At 45.2% G+C, this 19,448-nt stretch overlaps 1 protein-coding gene across 2 annotated transcripts in view; it reads right to left on the reverse strand.

Moving 5' to 3' along the window:
* The window catches only part of Oca2 (OCA2 melanosomal transmembrane protein), a 206,787-nt gene that overhangs the window by 158,615 nt on the left and 28,724 nt on the right, over window positions 1–19,448 (reverse strand). For both annotated transcript variants that reach the window (XM_050140365.1, XM_050140364.1), the window contains exons 6-9: window positions 14,969–15,126; window positions 13,054–13,133; window positions 11,352–11,505; window positions 487–558 (exon numbers count right to left, since the gene is read on the reverse strand). In XM_050140365.1, the coding sequence (XP_049996322.1) occupies window positions 487–558; window positions 11,352–11,505; window positions 13,054–13,133; window positions 14,969–15,126 (464 nt within the window). The remainder of the gene's footprint in view (window positions 1–486; window positions 559–11,351; window positions 11,506–13,053; window positions 13,134–14,968; window positions 15,127–19,448) is intronic.

Genomic DNA, 19,448 nt, shown 5'->3' on the forward strand with positions numbered 1-19,448 from the left:
GGAAGGAAAAAAAAAAATCCACCAGATTGTAAAGCTACTTTCAAATCCAGTTTGTGTGTGGCCGGACTCTTAGCAGAATGGCAGCTTCAACCATCCAACAAGTCTTTCTCCGTTTCCTAAGAATACTCAGGCTCCCTCATTGCCCTTCATGTACTTCCTGGCACCCTGTCAAGTGGACACCATTGTTTACATACAGGCATCTCCAGGGCCTGCAAGGCTGCAGGGCAGAACTGCAGCCCTGTAGGTCTCCCTCCATGCCTCCTAGATCCACTTCTAAGACCTTTCTCACGCCCTAGTGGAGACAAACATCGCTGAGTGTGTGTTTATCCACAGTGACAACTCTCTTAAACCAAGCATGTCAGCTCATGCCTCAATGGATCATGGGAAGATCATACAAAAGAATTTAAAACAATTCATATGCCCTGGAGTTTCCATGGGGCTGGCATTGTATCGTGGTGAGCCAGTAAATCAAACACAGCGACTTACGTCTCCAACCACAGCCAACGCTGCTAACGCTGCAAGGGCTCCCAACATGGCTGCCAGGGTTCTGTGAACAATCTAGAAAGAAACACACAAAAAAATCCTGCGTTGATTACGAGTATCCCATGTGACGTTGTATACCACATCATGCATAAGAACATTTCAAGGGGTTTGAGATCTTGGCAGCCCATAGAGCAGCCACCAGCAGCCCACATTCTAGTAAAGTAGCTTTTATTCCCAGAACAACCAGATAGCCTGCTCAAAGAAGTCTGCTGTAGGAATTCCTACCATCAATTGCCTGTAAGTTACCCGCCCGCTTGGGCATGGCCTCTTATACTATAAATGCCAGTGTAAATTGCATAGCGCATTCTCTCTCTCTCTTCCCGTTGTGAGATTTGGTTGTTGTTCCATGTTTGAGCAGAGGACTGTGATCTGTGAGTCTACCCCTAAATAAGTAACCTTTTATTATACTCAATTCTGAGCTAGTGTGGGAATTCTTTTTAGTGTCTGTCTTCAGAAGTCTACAGGGGAGCGGCAATAATTCTTTACCTTGTTCTTTTTAGACAACTGAACCTTTAGTTTAAGAATGTAAGTCAACCCTTTTCAATTACTAAGACCACTACTAAGTCAGCACACAGACAAGTGCCTGGTCTAATTGAGATGCCAGCATATCACCGAATGGCAGAAAGATTTTTCTATAATCCAGTGCACGTGAAATTTCTACCCAAATCTGTTGGAAAATCTGAGCCCATGTGCACTGCCAACCAGGGATGTCTATGACTACATAGTAAAACCCTGTCTCGAAGAAGCAAGAGAAAGAAAGTACCCCAAATTCTTCCTTCTGCTCTTGGAAATGTTTTCACAGTCCACCATGTGCATGTTTGCATGGCCCACCATCACCCTGTGCATGTCTTCACGGTCCTCCATCACCCTGTGTGTGTCTTCATGGTCCACTATACAATGTGTGTGTTTTCATGGCCTACCATCACCTTATGTACTATGCACCAGAACTACCTTTTCCAACTAACATTTCCCATCTCCCCACTTATTTTCTCTCCCCAAGTTCTGGTAACCACCAAGTATACAAGACTGGGTATCTGTGATGCCAACTTTTTATGTTCCTCATATGAGGGAGCTCACTGGAGAGCCAGCCTCTTTCCGTGTCTCAGATCTCCCCCTTCACAATGATCTCCAGTTCCAGCCACGTTGTTGCAAAGGACGGCATTTCATTCATTTTATGGCTGAATGGTATTCTATTGTGTCTGTGCTCCCCAGGTTTTGCCACTTATCAACTCATGGGCATTTAAATTGTTCCCATTTCTTAGCAGAGGGCATGAGAATGCAGACGGCTCTGATTTTGTGTTCAAAAGGCATTACACAGAATTGTTCCACTTGATCGAAAGTGCTCCTGAATGCACTTAACATTAAAAGTCAGAGGAAGCTTCACAAAAGGTAAGAATGTAAACACTTTATGTAATTTTGTGGAGTCTTCACATCAGGGCTCTTAACTCGGAAGTTTCCAACCACTTTAGAGACAGCTTTTGTGAGCCACAATTTCCCCCTGTGGTTTTCTGTGTGAGTTATAGAGTACAGAAACCCAAAATGACCCTCAAACCCAATAATGAAACATCAGTGTTCTCCATAAGCTCACAGGATGCAAGATAATGCAGGGGGGAAAATGTTTTGGTTGTTTTCAGTTACTCTGGGAACTGCATGTTTCTCAATTTTGAACAGAATGCTAATCATGGGATCTCTGCTAGCCTAGCACGAGCAATCCTTTCTACCGACTTGTACCGGAAGAGACGTCAAAGCTGGCAAGGAAATTCTTTAATTGCACAGCCCGTAATCTAGGTCCCAGTTCCTTAAAGCAATGAATCACAAACCCACATGGAGTTGCGTGACAGAATCTGACAGTTGGTAACGGGAAAAGGTCCCTGAACACACAATCAACAAAAATTCAGTATCGGCATCTAATGAACGTGAGGTGTTTCTGTCAGTGCTAATCAGTGATGTATAAAGTATCCCATGATGCCTGCTTGAAACAGCCTAGCGAGCCCTGCTACTGCTGTAGGCTATGAACTTCAGGGCTCTAACAGTATGTAAGTGTCCCTCGCTTACAGAAACAATGGCCTAACTACAGAATACAAAGGCTTTATCTTCCTGTTATCACGTCTAGCAGGTAAGAATCAGCTTAGACAATCTCTGGAGCTCATGGTACTAGAATGTGTGATTTTAAAATCTGTTTGTGTTGCTGACCTAGTGTTCATTTTGAGAGTGAAGTAAGTTTTGACTTGAGATTGGGACAAGATTTCAAGCAATGCCTGAACTGGCTCTAAATTTACTTCTGCCATCTTATGGCATTTATTTCTGTGAAACGTCATTCTCAACATTGACCATTATCAAATCAAAGCACAGACAGATTCTGAAAAGCATTGAGGATACTCCCCATCCTGAGGTTTCAAATCGTCATCCAAGATTTAATTTTTATGTAAAAATAAGCAAGTATATCTATCTTTTTAGTCTAGAAATGTTCTAACGTTTTTAAAATTATATTATGCAAAAGAATTGTTTTGAAATAAATTTATGATCCCAGTGTCCATAAATGCTTGTTTTGCATACCTATTTTATGAACCTGTATTCATAGATTTGTGTGAAAATTCCTTTGATGAAAACAGATTGTAAGTAGGAAGAAGTTTAAGAAACCCAGATCTAAGTAACAACTGAAGGTCCATGTTACATGACCTGTCGTAGAAATAGATACCTCATGCTGTGACAACACGTGCTTACAGCCGTGCAGGCACAAACAACAGGCAAGAGAAGAGGAAAGTATTATCAAACATAGATCAAGTTGCTTATTTCAAATCATATCAGTCAGTGTTCAGACCCAAAAGCTCAGCCTTACTTGGAGCCAACCCCATCTTCAAATGGGAATAGTCACTGGGACTGGGGGACGTTCTGTGACCTCTAGCTCCTCTGTGGAGCTACAGCAACCTTCAGAGGTTGAAATGTCAGGTCTCTTGGCAAACAGACAGAACGCGATGTGTGCTCCAGCAATCCTGAGTCTTTTAACCTGTTAGTGGTTTTAATGCAACACAGAGCTCCATGGTGCAGAGGCCACCGATGGGGCTGGAGAATGACAAGGGAAGGGTGACTCTCACAGACTCAGGACTGTGTTTCCTCTGATAGTGGACATACGCTCCACAGTGGTACTGAATCCCCAGCTTCTATACAAAATCACCTCTCAAGGCCCATCAGGAAGTTGGGTGTGATGCTCACCCTTGTAACATCAGCACTCTTGAATGGCTAGAGATGGAGAATTACTCCTGAGGTCCTGATATTCGAGGTTACACAGTGAGTTCCAGACATTCCAGTCTACACAGTGAGTTCCAGACATCCCGGTCTACACAGTGAGTCCCAGACATCCTGGTCTACACAGTGAGTTCCAGACATCCCTGTCTACACAGTGAGTTCCAGACATCCCTGTCTACACAGTGAGTTCCAGACATCTCAGTCTACACAGTAAGTTCCAGACATCCCAGTCTACACAGCGAATTCTAGGCATCCCGGTCTCCACAATGAGTTCCAGGCATCCTAGTCTACACAGTGAGTTCCAGACATCCCGGTCTACACAGCAAGTTCCAGGCAGTCTGGTCTACATTAGTAAGTTCTAGGCAACTTGGTCTACACAATGAGTTTCAGTCATCCTAGGCTACCTGGTGAAACATTGTCTCATTCTCTCTCTTGGAAAAGATGGGGTGAACGGGTAAAAGAATAGAGGACTACCTGTCCTTATGATGAAATAAATCAGATGACTCCTTTCTCTGGAACACTGGAGCAGGGTATAAGCACTTTTCAAGATTGATAAATACTAAAGTGCCAATGCTGTTACAATCGTTTGTTTGGTTGAGCTTTGGTTAAGTGTTTAAACATTGTCCCTTGTGCCTGGCATTCTTGACTGGGGACCTGTCAATCCAGCAGCCGCTTTACTGGCAACTGGCCACACTGTCAGCCTGGCAGGCCAGCATAAGGACCCTGAGGACACCTCAGCAGTTACAGAAGACCCACTATCACCACGTCTGGAGAAGCTTTTATTGTAAACATTCCAGACAAGCTGGTTCTATTAGAACTTGTGATGTGGGAGACAGAAGGATCAGGAGTTCAAGGTCATCCTCTGTAGTAGGTGGCTTCCCACACTCCCAAAATAACCACACAGAAGCTGTATTAATTAAACCACTGCTTGGCCTATTAGCTCTAACTTCTTATTGGCTAGCTTTTACATCTTAATTTAACCCATTTCCATTATTTTACATTTTACCATGAGGCTTGTGGCCTACCAGCAAGGTTCCAGCATGTCTGTCTCTATGGCTTCTCCTGACTCTGCCTCCTTTCTCTCAGCATTCAGTTTAGTTTTCCCCTGCCTAGCTCTACTCTACCCTATCAGGCCAAGCCAGTTTCTTTACTAACCAATGGTATTCATGGCATACAGCCCATTTCTAATTGGGTTGTTTGTTTTGTTGATTCTGTTTTGTCTTTGTTTTTTTTTCTCTGTTGTTATTGTTGTTTTGTTTTGTTCTTTATATATTCTAGATATTAATCCTCTACCAAATAAATAGCTAGCAAAAATTTTCTCTGGACTTCTTTGCCTGACTAATGGTTGTGTTTCTTGTACAAGACCTTTTTAGCTTTAAGAGGTCCTTTTTGCCCATTGTTGGCCTTAATTTCTAGACATATTGAGCCTTTTTTACACCCCTATCTATGTTTACTTAGAACAGTTTTTGACATTTTAGGGTTCACACTAAGGTCTTTGAACCATTTAGAGTTGAGTTTTGGGCAAGATATTAACTTCTAGCATTGACAGCACCATCTATTGAAGATGCCTGGTTTCTTCTGTATGTTTTTTGGCATCTTTGTTAAATATTAGATGGCTACAGATATGTATGCTCATGTTTTATTATACTATATTGTTCCATTGGTCTACATGTCTCCTTCCATGCCAGTACTACACTGTTTTTATGTCTTGAAATCTAAAACAGAAATCCCTCCAACTTCGTTCTTTTGCTCAGGATGGCTTTGGCTTTCTGTGGTCTTTTGCTGTTCCCCATAAATTTTAGGATCTTTTTTTCTGTTTCTGTGAATAATGGCATTGAGTTTTTTTTTTATTGAGATTGCATTGAATCTGTAAACTGCTTTTGGTAGAATGGCCATTTTTCATAATATTAATTTTACCAATCAGTGTCTATAAGAGGCCTTTCCAAATTCTAGTCACTTCCTCAAGCTCTATCTTCCACAGATTTAGAATTTTTGTTATAGAGGTCTTTCCCCTCCTACTATGTTTATTCATAGATATTCTGTTGTCTCTGAGGCTACTGTGAATTTTATTGTGTCCGTAGTTGCGACTCAGCATAGCTGGTGTAGTGTATAGAACGACTATTGATTTCCTATCCAACTCTGATAAAAAAAATCATCCATCTTTTTGACAAGTTTTCTGATGCCATTCTTGGAATTCTTTCTGTATAATATTATACCACATACAATTAGGAATAATTTGACTTCTTTACTATTTATGTTCCTTTAATTTCCTTCCCTTCTTGCCTTATTGATCCAGATACTGTTTCAAGTCCCGTTCTGCAAAGGAGTGGAGGCAGTGGACAGCCCTTTCTAAGTCCTGATTTTAGTGGTATTGCTTCCGGGTTTTCTCCATTTAGGATACTGTTGTGTGCGTTTGTCATATACAGCTTTTATTATACAGAGGTATCTTTCCTCTAGTCCTATCGTATCTAGGGCATTTATCATGAAGCCTTGTTGGATTTTGTCAAAGGCCTTTTCTGTTTCTATTGAGACTATTGGGTGATTTTTGTTGTTAAAACCATCTGTATGCTTTATTTTATTTGCTGGCTTAGGTAGACTGAACCGTCCATGTATCTCCAGGTTAAAACCAGTTTGATCATAGTGAGGGACCATCTCAAAGACAACCCACTGCAGTATTCTGTGTGGCACTGGTTGGGTGGACATGAATTCTTTTAGCCTGTTTGTGCCATGGAAAGATTTTATTTCTCCTTCCACCATGGCAAATAGTTTTGCTGGCTACAGCAGTCTGGGCCAGCATCCACGGTCTTTTAAAACACACAGAACATTTCTCCCGACTCTTCTGGCTTGGAGGTTTCCACTGAGAATGTGTTCTTGCGGGTTTGCATTGTATGTGGCCTGTGTCTATTCTACGGAAGCTTTCAATACTCTTGTTTTCACTATGATAAGCCATGGAAAGTCTCCTTTTGGTTTTCTCTACCTGGTGTTCTGTGTGCTTCTTGTATCTGTGTGTGTTTGACTGTCTGTAGTTTGGGAGAGTTTTCTTCTAGGATTAGTGGCCTGGGATTCTTCTCCTTCGTTCACACCCATCATTTGAAGATCTGGTCTTTTCACGGTGTCTCATAGTTCCTCAATATTCCTTTCCTGTGTCTCCTTTGATTTTCTTTATATTCTTTGCTTGAACCCTCTAGTCCCTCCCCTTTATCATTGAGTCTGGATATTCTATCTTCTGCTTGATTCCTTCTACTTGTACGGCTTCCTCTGAGTTTTCTAATTGGGTTGTTGAGCTTCTCGATCCCTCCATTTCATCTTGAGTTTCTTTGGTATTTTTACATCCTTAGTGAATTCCATTTTCAAATCCTCAATTGTTCCTGTCATTTTCTTCAACCTGTATTTGTGTTTCTTGGGCATCCCTCAGGCATTTATCTCTTTAAGTTTGTTGAGCTACCTCTCTTTTTTTTTTAATTTATTATGTATCTAATATTCTGTGCGTATGCCTGCAGGCCAGAAGAGGGCACCAGACCTTATTACAGATGGTTGTGAGCCATTATGTGGTTGCAGGGAATTGAACTCGGGACCTTTGGAAGAGCAGGCAATACTCTTAACCGCTGAGCCATCTCTCCAGCCCTTGAGCTGTCTCTTCATGTCGCCTTCCAACTTCTTAATTCTTTGATTATATTTATGATTGTTCCTTTGCACTCCTGGTCTCGAGGGGTTCATCTAGGTGATTCTCCCAGGAGAACATTTTTACAAGACTGGTAGGTTTTGTCGGGAACAGGCTTACTATCCTAACTCTTCATGTCTTTTTGTGTTTTGAGGTGGAGACCTGAGCATTTGGACTTCTTTCCTTGGTTGGAAATCTGGTGTGGACACAAAAGACTGGCACCAAGGATGTGCCACCCAGCCCAAATCTGGAGGCTGGGCAGAGCATAGGGAGGGTGCGCAAGTCTGAGCCATGGTCCTGGTTGTGGGCCTGGGTAGGTATAGTGATTAGGAAGGTGAAGGCAGAGACGTGTCAGGTGGAGTCACCAAGCTGGATTGGTGCACAAGACTTTCGGAGTGGGACAGACCTGAAGGTTGGATGCAGTGGGTTGGATAAGGTCAGGAGGACACATGGATTGGGATGGAATGCAGGATATATCAGTCCTGCCCAAGCCTGAGGCTGAGGATAGCATAGACAGGTTTCCCCAGAATAGGCCAGGGTACTTGGTGTAGGACCTGGGCTAAGTCTGAGGACTGTGAAGGGTGCAGGTGGGGAAGGTTGGGTGGACAGTACCCAACCTGGGCTGAAGTCCAGCTACGCAGGCCGGGCTGTGCCTGGAGACTGGTTATAGCACAGGCAGAATCAGATTAGGAAGACACAGGACACTGAGCCGGTGCAGAAGATCATAACTAGCTTTTAAACCAAATGTTGCATAAATGCATAGGACAAATACAGAAAACCTGAGCTGTGAAGCCAGGCCTCACATGGAGCCTGCACGGCTCTGCCTCTGTTTAATAAGGGGTAAAGGAAAGAGCCTTTGTGTTTCCAGCAGAAAGGAACCCACCGTGGATGTCTGGGAAACATATTAGCTCCTTTATGCTGTGAACTCTTTTTTCATTAAGACTGTCTAAGACTTTTTTAAATATTATTTTATTCAGTCTGCAGACCTTAGCTGTGGTAGAATTTTTAGTATCCTATGCTGGGAAATTCTCTAAGACCAAGGCCCAGTAATAGATCAAAGCATGAGCATTAGAAGGGTTGCTTCAGCTTTGTTCTTCTTGCTTTCAACGAGGACAACTTTACAAGGATAAGAAATACGGCACTGAGGAATTGCCAATAATTCTGCCTCCACTGTAGGATCAGAGGTGTAAAGAACCCAAGGGATGTCCTGAAGTGGCCCCATCCTATCCAGATATTAGGGACATTCAGGAACCCTGGCTGAGCCTTTGTCTCCTGTTCAGTTACATGTAGGTCAGGGGCACAAAATAAAAATTGGTATAGGCAACGCTTAACGGTCAGGTTGACCAGGCTCAGAACTCAGCACCTAACTCAAGTATCTGAAGGCACTCTTGGGACATTTCCTGATTTATTGAGATAGCTCCATGCTGGATTCTGTTTAAGGCGCTGGCCTCAACACTGATGAAGAGGCATGATAAGGGAGCTCCCATGTGACCAGGAAATGGGTCACAAGGACAGATAGCAGTGGTGACCACGTATAGGGAGAGTGAATGGGCGGATTAGTGGTTCACTCCAGGACTTGCTTCCTCGGGGCAGGGGGGGTCAGGCAGCAGCAATGCAGGCTGAAGGTGCCTGTCTGCAGAGCCTCTAGTTCCGGGATAACTTTGACTCTGACTCAGGGAATCTTGTGAGTCTTCATGCATTGAGTCCTCAAGCAAGCCAGGAAAACCAGAGTGTTGGGCTTACTTCCAGAGACAAGACACGCCCCCTGCCCATGGGAACTCTCACCGGTGAACAAATTCTACAGAATTCAAATATAAGTCAAGTCAAAAGAAAGACCTTTCACCGTAAGAAATTAATAAGCTGACGCCAAATGTACAGCAAGTTCTCTGACCATAAGAGAATCCAACTCTGACTGCATGACTGAAAGGCAACAGAGAAGGTGCTGAAGTTCACACGCCGAGCAGTCAATACCTAAGCCATGCATGGTAGCATGCATCTACAGGCCCCGCTGCTCAAGGAGGCTGAGGCCAGAGGAGCACCTAAGGTCAAGAGTCCGAAGCCAGCCTGGACAATATACCAATACTCTGCACCCCTTCCCGCCCCCCTCCAAAATAAATAAATAAATATGTTAATTTTTTTGAAAGATGAAGCTAAACAAAACTGAAAGGCAAAAATCAAAATCTGCACGGTGGAGCTGAAAAAACTCTTACATGATTGGAGTCAGTCGCTTAGAAAACCACGCGAATGAGTGTGCCCCAGTGTATACGCAATGTAAATCAATCTGGTGCACGCACCAGTTAGCTGCTGCCAGCAAGTCAAAGGATCACAGGGACGAACACAGACAGTGGTGGAAGGAAGTCTCAGTACAGTATAGCTGGACAGGAAAGGGACTTCTGCAGCCTCGTAAGCAGCATCGACGGGACAAGGGCTGGTGTCTTACTCATGGCGGAGGAGGGAGTCCTCCCAGTGCGACCAGAGAGCACTCTTGCCGCCTTATTATGGTTGCTGTAATGAGGAGGGTGGAGGAAAAATTAAAGGGATACAGATTGGAAAGGAAACAAAATAAAACCACCCCCACTACACATGCTGTGATGTTCTATATTTAAGATCTCAAGAATCCCATTAAAAAAAAAAAAACTCCCTTGAGATCAGGAAAATGACAAATCATAAAACTAGCCTGAAAATTCCTCTCCCTGTGCTGACAGCGATGGCCTGGACAAAAGAACATGGAGTCCCAGCCACCACCGCTGCAAAGAGAAGGAAGCGTGAAGATTTGGCACAACTGCATAGTGCCTGCACAATGACTTTTCTAAACAAAGCCGAAATGAATCAGGAGATAGACAGACCATGCTCACAGACTGTAAGAGCATATAAAGTGTATATGGGACAAGAATGATTGCCACACCGAGAAGCTTGGGGGAACCGCAGCAAGTGATAGATGCCCCCCCGACACTGTGCAGACAGGACACACCTGCCACGATCAAGACAGTGCGGGAGGGGATGGATAGGCACTTAGCCAACGTGACAAGACAAGGAACTGAGAAATAGGCCCCACAAAGCTCTAACTGCTTCTTAAATGATTTCTTAGATAATTTATTTTATGCATTTGATTGTTTCACTCATGCGTAGGTCTGTGTACTATGTGCATGCCTGGAAGCGAAAGAGGAGGTCGGATCCCTTGGGACAGTTGTGGACAGTGGTGAGCCTCCATGTGAATTCTGGGAATTAAGTCCAGGCCTCTGCAACACTAACAAATGCTCTAATCATTGAGCCATCTCTTCAGCCCATGCGATGCTCCCCTTTTTTAAAATTTTATACAGGAACCAAAGCAATTCATCAGAGGAGAGAGTGCTCCCTTAATAAATGGCGCTGGGATAATTGATGGAGCAGCCATGGACCGGAGAAGAAACCTCCATCTAAGACACACATAGATACCAGCTCAAAGCTAAAACTTTAAACACTGTCTGTAACTTATAACTGAGCAGTACATTCTTAGACATAACACTAAATCATAATCTCTAAGACACACAAACTTCATAAGGCACGCTAAAAGAATATTTACAAAATGTATATCCAACAAAGCTTTGCATACTTGTATCTCAACTATATAAGCACTCGAAAGGCAACATTAAAAATTCAGTTGCAAAATACATAGATGGAAACTTACAGACAGCTCCCTAAGCTGTTCCGGCCCTCTCACCCCTGACCTTGTTTGATCAGTACTCATGAATCTGCAACTAAATGGAGACAGTTGCCTTTTCTACCTAGACTAAGGGACATTCTAATCCTTAGAAATCACACCTTCCCAACTTCACCAACTGAAGTTGAGTCTATCAAAGTAGCTAACGAATGTCCTGACCATGGGTGCTGGTAGAGCATAGGAAGCAGGCCTGGTCGTTACCTCAAATATTATCAGAGTGTAAACCCCCGTGAGGATGGCCACGGCGATGGTCACTTGTGCTTCAACACTCGCCCCGAGGAACTGATGGGCCAGCAAGAGAGGGACGAGGCGACTCTGCTGGAGGGAAGCCTGGATACTGATCGAAACAGCCTCCCTGCAAAATAAATCAAAGGTCTTGAGGCTGATCAAGGACACTGTGAATAGTTACTGTACTTCTTCAACATCCTTTCTAGCAAGCCAGCATGGCCAGAGCCAGAGCCCAGGGTAACATTCCACAGTGGTTCAGTCAAATGCACAATCTCTCAGACAAAAGAGCCCTAAGTACAGGCCTAAAACGCAGGGCCCAATCTTTCTGGGACACTCAACAAGAACTCATTAGATTTTTGAAGGTGCCACTCAGCAATTAGCCTGCAGATGGCAAAGGGTTTAGTCATTCGTGTTCCTCATCTTTATCAACATAATGAAGTGCTTCAGGTGCTAATACAGACACTCACCGGCTAGTTAAACTTTAGTCCCCAAGAGTGTCAAACGGTGCCTAAAATGGGAAGCCTGCGGACCATCAAGTGTGATGTGCTGAAACAGAAGAGCTTCGCTAAACGTCTCTCCATCTTTAACTTTGGTGAGCCTCGTAGTGTCAACTCCCACCGCAAGTGAACTCCTAACTCCCCAGACCTCAGAACACGATTATGTAGAGATGTTTCTTAAGGAAGAATGTTGAAATGAAGTCATGAGGGTAGGTCTTAATTCAGTGGGACTTGCGTCCTTCAGCAGAGATAAGGACCCAGATATACAAGGAAGACAAAACCAAGATGACGTCTGTGACCCATGGTACAGCCCTCATAGTACGCTAAGCCTGTCAACAGCCTGATGTCCAATTCCCAGTCTCAAGTTCAGAAAAAATACATGTGATGTTTCAGCTGTCCAGGGCATATACCCTAACTGGTCATAACCACAATGGTCATAAACCAAAACCACAGTGCAGGTGGAAGAAAGTGTTTTTAGTTAAATAAAAAGCTAAAGAAGCCTAAAATCCCCACCGGGTACAAGAGATTATATCCAGGATCCCCAAAGATACCAAAACCAGGATACTCAAATCTCTTATATGAGCTGCCACAGTACTTGTATACTATTAGTAAAATTGAGCACTGACTAAAACATGCCTTCCCTTCGAAATGGGTACTGAAGTCAATCCTCTTTTGCCCTGTCCAGGATAGTTACAGTATTTCCTGCAGAGGTTTGCGCTTGATGGTTACACTGTCTGAGTACCTGGCTCAAATTGCATTACTCATCTGGGACTACGTGTGCCCAAGTGTGTAATAGGCTAGACTTCCTTAAGCAAGTGATAGAGTTTGGGTGTGCCGTTCCAAAGGTCAGTCCTGGAAACCCAATCTGCCAGTTATGTGTTGATCACGTTTGGGGAGGTGTGTAGGTTTAGGTGACTCCTCAAATGGTACCTGCAGCTGGGGGAGAAGAGTGCCCTGGGTTGGCAGGCTTGCTCTGTCTTGCCATTGGATGCCGCCAAAGGTCCCACTCTATGTCAAGAAGATGTTGACCCTGCGCTCTTGGCCTTCCCAGCCTCCAGAACAGTAGATAAAGAAACCATTATTCCTCATAAGTCTTGGGTACGCTGGTATACCCGCAGAAGACAGAGAGGAGGTGATAAGCCTTACCCAGAAAACTCATCCCGAAACCCCAAACCCACCTGCTCACGATCTCAAAAGTTCTGCTCACCAGCGTGTGCTCACTTCTTGGATTTAAAAGGACAGTCCAGTTGTGAGTGGCCTGCAGAAGTCAAAATTTACAATTATAGTAAGTCTTTGTGAATAAGCACCATGAAACATAGTTATATCTTCTGTACGGACACAATTTTTTGCAAATATTCTTATCTAATTCTTGAATATAGTAGAACCTGTGGTGGGTAAAGAAGGACAACCATACTGATGTATGAGTAAAATAAACCATTAAAGTGTACTGGAATTATTTGAGTCTTGGGTAATCTTTTAGTCCTCTGAGGCAATTAAAAAAAATGCCTCCTTAGAACTGATTTCTGCTTACAGTCAGGAAGCACAAACCTGCCCCAAGAAATCCCAGCACCCTGTGTCACAGCAATCCTGATCTTCCTCCCACACAGCTGAGACAAGCCTGCCCTGAGCCAACATAGCAGATGGCAGCCTCAAGAACCAGAGAGGAACCTTCCAGGGAGAGGACGGGTCTCCCTCACAGATGGAGAGAAACCAAACAGAACACAGGAGCTCTACGATAGGTCTCTGCAGAGAACCTCCTGCGTGAGGAAACAGAAATCACCCACGAAGACTTGGGGGCTTGCAAAGATGGTGTCTGAGGGAAATGTTCTCTGTGATTCTGGAGATGGATGTGTACATAGGCATGCGCAGAGGGCCAGCATGTTACAGGGGGCCTTCTGGCCAGAGCGAGGACAAGTGATACTACTCATTTGGTCTGGACAATAACGACGCCGAGAAGGTACCTAGACAACAGACCTTACTTGTAGTTATCCGTAGCATAGCGGGGGACCTGTAATAATGACGTGGTAAAATAACTTTGGTTCGTGCAACTTTCTGCCACAGAGACGATGGGTGTTTGAGAAGACGTCAGCGTCAGCGACTCTGATTCGACTATCACACTTTGTGTGTATGTGAGTATCCAACTATTAGACTCTGCCATATAAATATATATGCATGGTGGGCCGATTCAATTTTTTAATTGTAGAATAATGTTTAAAGGCATTAACTTATACCCCATGTCTTCAACATAAGAGTCAATAGGCACAGGGTAGACACATCTGTCCCCCTCGTTCATTGCAGCGGCTGTGCACCTCACATGGGGATTTAGTTTCTGTCTTAAGGTCATTCTATGATTTAGAATGCTAACGGTGTACCAGCCTTTGACAGTTACCATCCTTGGTTATGATTAGACTTTTTGTCCTAAGGACTACGATCTGCAGAACAGGAAAATGTAAGAGGCACAGCCTCGCCCATAAACAGGGCTCCCTTCCAATGGCTGGTGACACCAGGGAAAACTCCTAAGCACAGGACATATCTTACAAGCAAGTGTTCCCCGGGGGTGTACAGTGAAGTCACTGACCCCGGGACTTGGGGACAGGTGAGGCTCCATAGAGAGGCATCGTGCCTTTGATGCCTAGACTCTGCTTGCCGCTGGCTCGCCTCCTGCGCACAGGTGCGTTTTCAGAATGGGAGCTGAAGGCAGAGCTCTGCGCCGGGCCCTACAGACACATGGCTCAGGGACCTATGGGCTCCGCAATGCCACAAACACAGGTGTAGCCTCCACCTGTCCTCCGTGACGTCAGCCGAGTCCCAGACAGACTTGCACTTTACAACAAAAACTGCCAACATCCATAATGCTTCTCTGAATAAGCGAGTGGAAATTGTTATTGCATGAAAAGCTTGCAGGTGCGGCTTGACTGCAGCGACATGGAAAAATAATTTCAATGACAAAGAGAAAGAAAAGCATCAACAGCTTCGCTAATAACGGAGTTCCTGCCTTTCGGCTTCCGTCAAATCCACTCAACAAGAAGCTCCATTTATGATGAGGTGTAGTGAGATTTTACATTGCCTTTCAAACAACTGCGGAAGTATAACCTGTGGTCGCCGCCGCCTGCTGCCCATTGGGTCCGCCTGGGTCACCACCACCACGATATGCTCTTCTTTCCCCGAACCGCTTGGTCCACCGGCCATCAGGGGCCCTGCCAGGTCCAGCTGAAGCATCCCGGAGTCCACGTGGCCGCTGAGGTTCACAGCTGAGGGCGGATCAAGGTGACGTACAGAGCAAGGAAGAACCGCCTACTAACCCATTGACTCCGCCCCAAGACACACCCCTTTCTAGGAGAGCTCGCGAAGAAATGTCCGTCCAGCCTTTCTCCAGGCCCAGTACCCTGAGCCACTTGTCACTCCAGTCCCTCATTACGAAACATCCCATTGGTTTTAGGCAGCTCTATCATGCTGAACGTCTGTTGCTTGAGTTCTGAATACTATCTACGCAGTGCTCATGCCTGTCTTCTTGCTTCCCCTGTTAGAGCTAGCATAAAATTTCTGTCCAAGTTCACGCGTCCGTAGAAGGCCAGATTCTCTCATGAATGAACTAACACATGCGCTCATCTAAGTCACAGGGTCTCAAACCCCTGCTTGCAAGCTAAGAAACCACAAGGAAGTTTAAAAGCACTCTGAAACTGGCGAAAATCAACGGTGTCCACCCCAAACGAGAAGGGTCACGACAAGAGGCCCCTCCCTTCACAATCCTTCCCTGGGCACTGGGTGGGCCCAGCGCCCTCTTCCCCTCAACTCCTACATCCCTGCCTGTGTGTTGTACAACATAAGAGCCCATGTTCCTCAGCTGCCTTGACCCGCAGAACCTCCCACCTCTGCTGCCAGGTCCCAGTACTGTGGAGTGTGTAAGAGCGACAGCCGACTGTCCAGGACAACTAGCCCAGGCATTTTGAGCCAGGTCTCCAAAGACTTCAGAAAGAGCTTGCTGGGTTCAGGATTTACTAACTGTTGGCGCCTTCAGCCCCTAGAAGTGCAGCTGGTTTATTGGAGGGAGGGTAGCTGCGGGGTTCCCTTTGCGTGCTGGCGAAAGTCTTTCAGTAAATGGCTCCTTTTCTTTTTTATTTTATTTTTTTGTTGATTTTCAAGACATACTGCTTTTAAAGTTTAAAGTAAAGGAAATGTTGGGTGAGCCCTGTGATCTGTGTGACGGCTGCCCCACACTGCTCGACACCTGGGTTTAGAAGGAACAAACGGAAAATGAAAGTCACACATGGAGCAAAATTTACAAAAAAAAAAAAAAAAAAATGTTCAAGAGACCCTATTGCCAGCCTGAAACCGTTCCTATCCTGGTCTTTTCGCCAAGCCGGACTCAGAAGAGTTTAATAGGCCTTGAAAACGACAGAAAGTAGAACAGTGCCACCTAGAGGCAAATCTCAGAAGAGCAGCGGTCATCTCTCCCGCTGCCTGGTAAAAAACAAAGCCTTTGTCCTCAGGTGAGCCATTATTCTTCTTCTACGAATGCTCAAATACCTGACAAGAACAAACTAGAGAACAGAAAAAATTCAGTCTGGCTGTCATTTTGAGAAGACCTAGTCTTCATGCTGGGGAAGGCAGGTGGTTCCATTGCAGTGAGAACATTCTGGAAGAGAAGCTGGGGCCAAAAAGACTGGGCTATAACCCTCAAGGCCCGCTCCACTGACCCACTGCCTACAGTAGGTCACGCCCCTCAAGGGGGGGGGCACTAGTTGGGAGGTGACCAGGAGCGGGGAAGACGGGAGGTGGAACTTTAGAAGGTAGGCGACTTGCTGCTCTAGAGCAGGGGACAGTCTCCCCAGGACAGACCTTGGCTGACACCTACACTGTTGAGGCCTTCCACATTGTGACGGAGCCACTAACATAGGCTCAGTATCACCAGGCCCAGAGTCCCTGCTTGCTCAAGCTTTAGCCCTGTTTCGGACTGGTCCCTTCCTTGGTCTGCAGGCAATCCTCCTCCCGAGGATTCCTTCTTCCTTTGCCATAGTTACTTTGAGGGTCGATTTGCCTGGATTACAAGATTTCCAGGTATTTGGTTAGTCATAGTCACTGAGTGTGTTTCTGAAAGAAACTAACCTTTGAACTGGTGGACTTAATGAAGCTAAGTGCCCTCCCCCAACACTTCAGATCTCATCCAACCCATGAATCCAGGTGGATGAGGTCCCTGAGAGGGATGCAGTCCACTTGCTCACTAGGGAGCCCAATCTTTATCCCCTGCTCCAGGCTCAGGCCTTCGATCTTAGACTGGAACACCACCTACCACTGCCATCCCAAGCACCCAGGCCTTTGAGTTCCACTTGGCCTTGCAGGTGGAATTCTTAGCTTTCACAATCATATGAATCAATGTCTTAGAATAATTTTTATATGTGTGTGTTTGTATATATATATGTATGTATGTATATAGACATATACACTTGTTTTGTATATCTATAGTGTGTGTGCGAGTGAGTGTGTGTATATGCATTCTGTGTTTTGTTGTCTAGTTTATGGGGTTCTGTTCAGAGACCCTAAAAGGGTAATGGAGGAAACTGTCTTCATTCCCTACAGGGTTTTCCTCTACGTTCTTGGTAGCTCTGGCCACAGCTCAAGGTGTGCCGAGGGGCAGAAGGGAGCATGGAAAGAGAGAGGGAGACAAAGGATGAGGTGTTAGAAGGAAGGCGAGGAGAGAGGTGGAGAGAGGGAGGGAGGAGGAGGTAAATCTAGTAACCTGTGGTCAAAGGGTCCCTGGCCTCTGCTCCTTTCCATAGTGGCCTGGGAGCCCCACCACCGTCCCCCATAACAAGCACAGACAACAATTCGGGGACAAAGGACTTCAGGTGCCTGCAATTACAGGTTTCTAAAATAAACCCTGCAATTACTGAGCTGACAGAGCCTGACTGCTACCAGGGAACACAGATGTTCACAAGGAAGACACAGCCTTGTTATTCCCCAACTGAGGGAGAGCGGCTCTCTCCAACCCAGCGGCCTTCCTGCCCCAGCACACGGCCCGTGCCTCTGGCCTCAGCTCCAACCAGGAAGGCTAGCAAAGGTCTAGAAGGGAGAACACACGGCTGTACTAAATTCTCTTTCTTCTAAGAACTGCCCTCTGAGGTCAGAACCCCATTCCGCCCCAACACACCTTGTCTGTTTCTTAGTTCTGGTGTTTTAAGACAGGGTCTCACTGTGTAGTAGATTGTCCTCTCCTGCCTGAGCTTCTCAAGTGCTAAGATCATCACAGTCACGCCTCACCCACATCCTAGAACTGAAGGGGAAAAAACAATCAAAAAAATAAGCTAATAATAATAATAATAATAAGCTAGAGATTCAAGCATGCTTCTGTCTGCCAGTTCGGAGAATACGGCCCTGGCTGTGAGCTAGGTATTGAGCCCTATGCCCTATCACAAAGAACATAATTCTTCCAGGCAAGCCAGAAGACGCTGGTTAACAGCTACCCTACATTATCTCTGCTCTGTTCAAAATGACTAGAACTGAAAGTTGTTGTCTTTGTAAAAATGTCTAATTGATTGAAACGTAACTTGGGGACAGGATCCTAAAAGCAACGTCTGTGTGGAAGCCCATTTAAGGATGTGATGTGGTATCTCAAAGCTATGTAAGTTATGGAGAATCTGTGTTCAGGGCAGAGGCTCCTTGACTTGAGCGCATTGGTCAACCACTCGCTAAAGAGATATTTTTCACGTTATCTTTGGGTGCTTGGAGGATTTTCTGCAGGGAGACATTCGTCTGTTGTTTCAGCCCCTTCTTCGAGTCTAGCAGAACCTCCCTCCGTGGAGCATCTCACTACACCTCCTGCATCCCACACATCCCCAGCTGGAGTAAGACCCAAGAGGGCCACACAAACTCTCACTGTGCATTTAGAGACTAGTGTCTTGGGAGAGGAGCCATCAGAAATCTGTGGTGACAGTGGACTTGTTCTGAGGAGCCCACAGTGAAAATGAAATCAGCCTCCCATGGAGCAATAATTGTCCTACATTCCTGTGATGTGGGAGTCCTCTTTGTGTGCTGTAATTACCATTCATGAATAAAGAAACTGCCTTGGCCTGTTGATAGGGCATAACTTAGGTAGATGGGGAAGATGAAACTGAATGCTGGGAGGAAGAAGGGCAGAGCCAGAGAGACGCTATGGAGCTGCCGCCAGAGTCAGACATGCCTAATCTTTGCCGGTAAGCCACTGCCACATGGCGATACACAGATTAATGGAGATGGGTTAAATTAATATGGAAGAGTTAGCCAATAAGAGTTAGAGCTAATGGGCCAAGCAGTGTTTTAATTAATATAGTTTCTGTGTGGTTATTTTGGTTCTGGGTGGCTGATATGAACAAGTGGCCTCCTCCTATATCCCTGAGCATCCCTGCCCTCCTGCCTGGCTGACCCCATCTCTCCCATCTTTTTTCTATCTTTTCTTCTTCTTCTTTTATCCATATGTGCAAGTTCACCCAGAAAACAGAAAATGAGCTTCCTGCTACCTGTGTTGCCCAAAATACATGGGCCACTGGGCAGGACAGGCCGTGAGCCCCTTGGTGGAGACTAGACACAGGAGGACTGT

The sequence above is a fragment of the Alexandromys fortis genome, unplaced genomic scaffold (assembly GCF_014885135.2).
Source record: "Alexandromys fortis isolate MF-2015 unplaced genomic scaffold, M_Fortis_MF-2015_v1.1 scaffold_39, whole genome shotgun sequence".
NCBI classification, from domain to species: domain Eukaryota; kingdom Metazoa; phylum Chordata; class Mammalia; order Rodentia; family Cricetidae; genus Alexandromys; species Alexandromys fortis.